General features: G+C 40.9%; 2 protein-coding genes across 2 annotated transcripts in view; one reads left to right on the top strand and one right to left on the bottom strand.

The window, feature by feature from the left end:
• Positions 1-1,667, bottom strand: part of smc1a (structural maintenance of chromosomes 1A) — a 13,199-nt gene extending 11,532 nt beyond the window's left edge. Inside the window, exons 1-2 of the mRNA XM_032520343.1 lie at positions 1,273-1,667; positions 229-417 (exon numbers count right to left, since the gene is read on the bottom strand). Of these exons, the coding sequence (XP_032376234.1) occupies positions 229-417; positions 1,273-1,381 (298 nt within the window). The 5' untranslated portion in view covers positions 1,382-1,667. The remainder of the gene's footprint in view (positions 1-228; positions 418-1,272) is intronic.
• A 79-nt stretch (positions 1,668-1,746) lies between these two features.
• ribc1 (RIB43A domain with coiled-coils 1) overlaps positions 1,747-3,375 on the top strand; it is a 3,467-nt gene continuing 1,838 nt past the window's right edge. The window contains exons 1-4 of the mRNA XM_032520919.1: positions 1,747-2,018; positions 2,244-2,462; positions 2,647-2,864; positions 2,939-3,053. Of these exons, the coding sequence (XP_032376810.1) occupies positions 2,264-2,462; positions 2,647-2,864; positions 2,939-3,053 (532 nt within the window). The 5' untranslated portion in view covers positions 1,747-2,018; positions 2,244-2,263. The remainder of the gene's footprint in view (positions 2,019-2,243; positions 2,463-2,646; positions 2,865-2,938; positions 3,054-3,375) is intronic.

A 3,375-nucleotide genomic window follows, 5' to 3' on the forward strand; every position in this document is an offset into this window, starting at 1 on the left:
TGGCACTAGCAGGGTCATGGTTGTGCAGCTGTTCTTGGACATAAGGGTTATAGTTGCACTGATGCTACAATGCAAACAACATTTCTAATGCTGCAAAGTTTGTGCCTTTTAATTTCTGGTACAAGTGACAAAGTAAAGTTATTAGACCAAGGTCTTTCCTTTCATTTGCATAAGCATGAATGAAAAGGAAGCATATATTCCAACATAACTGTCAATGGTGGATCATACCAATAATGACCCTTGTAAAGGAGCGTTCCTCTCCGTTATCCTCCTGGTACACCATGCTGACAAATGCTCTGTTGGCAGCTGGTTTTCCTACAGGTGCTCCATGGATTAGATCCTTCAGAGTCTTCACACGCAGGTTGCTGGTCTTCTCTGCCAACACGAAGCTGATGGCATCCATAAGGTTGGATTTTCCTAAAACATCAGCATTCAGATAATTAATAACCTCTAAATCTAATATAAAAAACACAATATATACAAATATGATTAATTAGGTACACCTAAGGTACAATCTATCTTTATGACCTTTTTATGTGCAGTTTTCTGCTTAATTCTTGTTTGTTCAGTTTACTCTTTGTGTTGATTAAAATCTAGTAATTTTAAAGGACATAGTTAGTTGTGACGTTTCATTGGATGGCTAAGAAGTCTTTCCAAGATTGTTGTCCTCATCCTATAACAATAATAATGTATACTTTATTAATCCTGCAAGGGAAAATTACAATGTTTTACCTATTTTATTATTAAACACAGGCCTGAATTACAAACACATGCTCAGTACCTATACATGCACTAAATGGAGAGATGTCAGAGTGAGGGGGCTCCCCATGGAAAGGCGCCCCGAGCAGTTGGGGGTTCGGTCCCTTGCGCAAGAGCACCTTGGCAGTATATGTATTCTATATGCCATAAATCAAACATGATAAACTATAACTTTGCAAGAGAAAATGCCATAATATTAGCATTTACACAGCCAAAAACAAAGTTCGATAATTTACACAACAAATCAATTGTTATGGGCACATGCAACGCAGTACAAGTTGGTAGTCACAAATCATAACATTGAAACAAAGAGAGTGCAACATGAAAACGTTAGATGGTAGGTTAATTAGTACAAAAGCTAATCAAACTGATGTCCAGCAAGGCAAGCCATTTATTCTTATCCACGAAGCAGAAACTGTTATATCTAAAGACAGCGGGGAATTAGAGCACTGCGTCTCCCGTTAGCCAATGCTAGCAAACATTAGCCGCGAGTTAACATTTTCAATAACATACCAGATCCATTGGGTCCGATGATTGCAGTGAACTTATGAAAAGGTCCAATGATCTGTCTTCCTTTATACGACTTGAAGTTTTCAATTTCTATCAGTTTTAAATAACCCATCTTCGTTAAATTAGCGCCGCTGTTCTGAAAACAACTGCAGTGGCTATCAGCTCGTAAAATGTTAGCTAGCTAATGCTAACAACCAATGTTTACCGAACAAGCAATCTCAAATACGAAATATGCACGCAAATAAATGAACCTCTCTGTTCAATCTATTGCTGGCCTATGCATATGTCACATTATGAACTGCATATTTAGTTTAATAATGAAAATAGCTTCATAATCTTAATCAAATAGACGCGATGCAGTTGTAACAACAATGCGCCATTTTACAATCCAACAGGAAGATCCTCAAGCGCGCGAGTGACGAAACCTCACAGTTTATCGCGAGACCAAACGGAGTTGGAGTTTCTCTCATGACCTTTTTATTACACCACTTACGTCTAAGTATGTTAATTACACAATACGTTATGTTGCTTTCGGGGAGCCTTGATGTGTTGCGCATATGCACCACTCACTTTTGTAATTTATGTCTAACAACGCACCAAACGTGCAACAGATGACCATGAGTTACCATGGTTACCAAGGGCATCTAAACACAACAGAATCTGACCACCGAATCTCCTTCATTCACCGAGGGGCTGTATGTTGTCCCAAAATTGACTGAAATAATTTGGCCTAGTCTGTAATGTCAGAGGTAAGTGCTGCTTTAGATCTGTGACCACTTTCTATCTTTAAAGAAAATACAACTGAATTGAGAAAACTCGCTTCTAATACAGTCAATAAAGCCTCTACTGGTTTTGGTGTGATGTCATGATAGGAAGATGAATGGACCAAGATGTAATAGTTAATTTAACACAGTGATCCCTTTGCAGCATGATCAGCAATATAATTCAGCATTGTAATGGTGTGTCTCCTTCAGGCTCATTAGAAACTGAGAACATGTACAAAGTTGATTTGCCTGTAGAGCAGTCCTTAGAAAAGGCTGTGGAGAGGCGAAGGTCTGCAGAAACAGTACGCAAGGCCCGGATCTTCAACACCCGGCTCCGTGTGATGGGCCTTGATCTTGATGCTCTCAACCGACAGGTCCAGGAGAAAAAACGTCGGCAAAACATGGAGATACAACGAGGCAACGCTTTTGGTAAACTATGGGCATGATAGCCAGGGAGTGGTCAGAATGAAATCAGTTGAATCACAACCATTATTTACCCATTTACACTAAGTCCCATGTAAAAACATTGCCTTAGGCCATCTCCATTTCTGAAATCACCTCTCACCACAAATGGGCGTTAGTCACAAGTGTCTTTTTTTTCATTGCATTGTAGACAAGCTGGGAGAATATCACGATAAAGCACTGATGCAACAAGACATTGATGAAAGAGAGAAGCGAGCGGCTTTGCACACTGACCTGACCCAGTATTGGGCAACTCATCAGCGAGAAGAGGACTCACATAATGCTGATCTCAAGTGTGGCCTGAAGGGGGCATTCAGGATCACCATTCCAGAGGGTGAGCTGGGGCCTGCCAGTATGAAATTCTTTCAGGTAGGTGCTTGGTGTGCATGAAAGACCAGTGGAACAAAATCCAGCAAATGTGTAAATTATTAATTCATGCACAGGGAGAGGGTATCGGAGAGGAGCAAAGGAGGAGAGAACAAATGAAAAAGACAGACAGAGATCTGCGAGCACAGAAGGAAGACAATGAGAAAAGGCACACGGGAGCCAAGCACAGAGGTGAAAAGAGACAAACACAAGCGTGCACACACACAGAAACACTATAATCACTGATTGCATGCTAGACTCTGTAAATCACACACTTGCTTCATGCTCTCCTGCACAAAAATCACACACTCCTACGCACAGCCCTTATTGCCAGGTGGCATTGATGAATGCTTATCCCAGAGAGGCGTTATGTACGTATGTAGGAGTGTGTAAAGTAATGTACAATGGGTTTCATGGGTAATGCAGGTATAAAAAACACACAGTAGGTGATTTCCAACGTGTGTGTGTGTGTGTGTGTGTGTGCGTGTGTGTGTGTGTGTGTGTGTGTGTGTGT

Source organism: Etheostoma spectabile, chromosome 7, assembly GCF_008692095.1.
Source record: "Etheostoma spectabile isolate EspeVRDwgs_2016 chromosome 7, UIUC_Espe_1.0, whole genome shotgun sequence".
Taxonomy (NCBI): domain Eukaryota; kingdom Metazoa; phylum Chordata; class Actinopteri; order Perciformes; family Percidae; genus Etheostoma; species Etheostoma spectabile.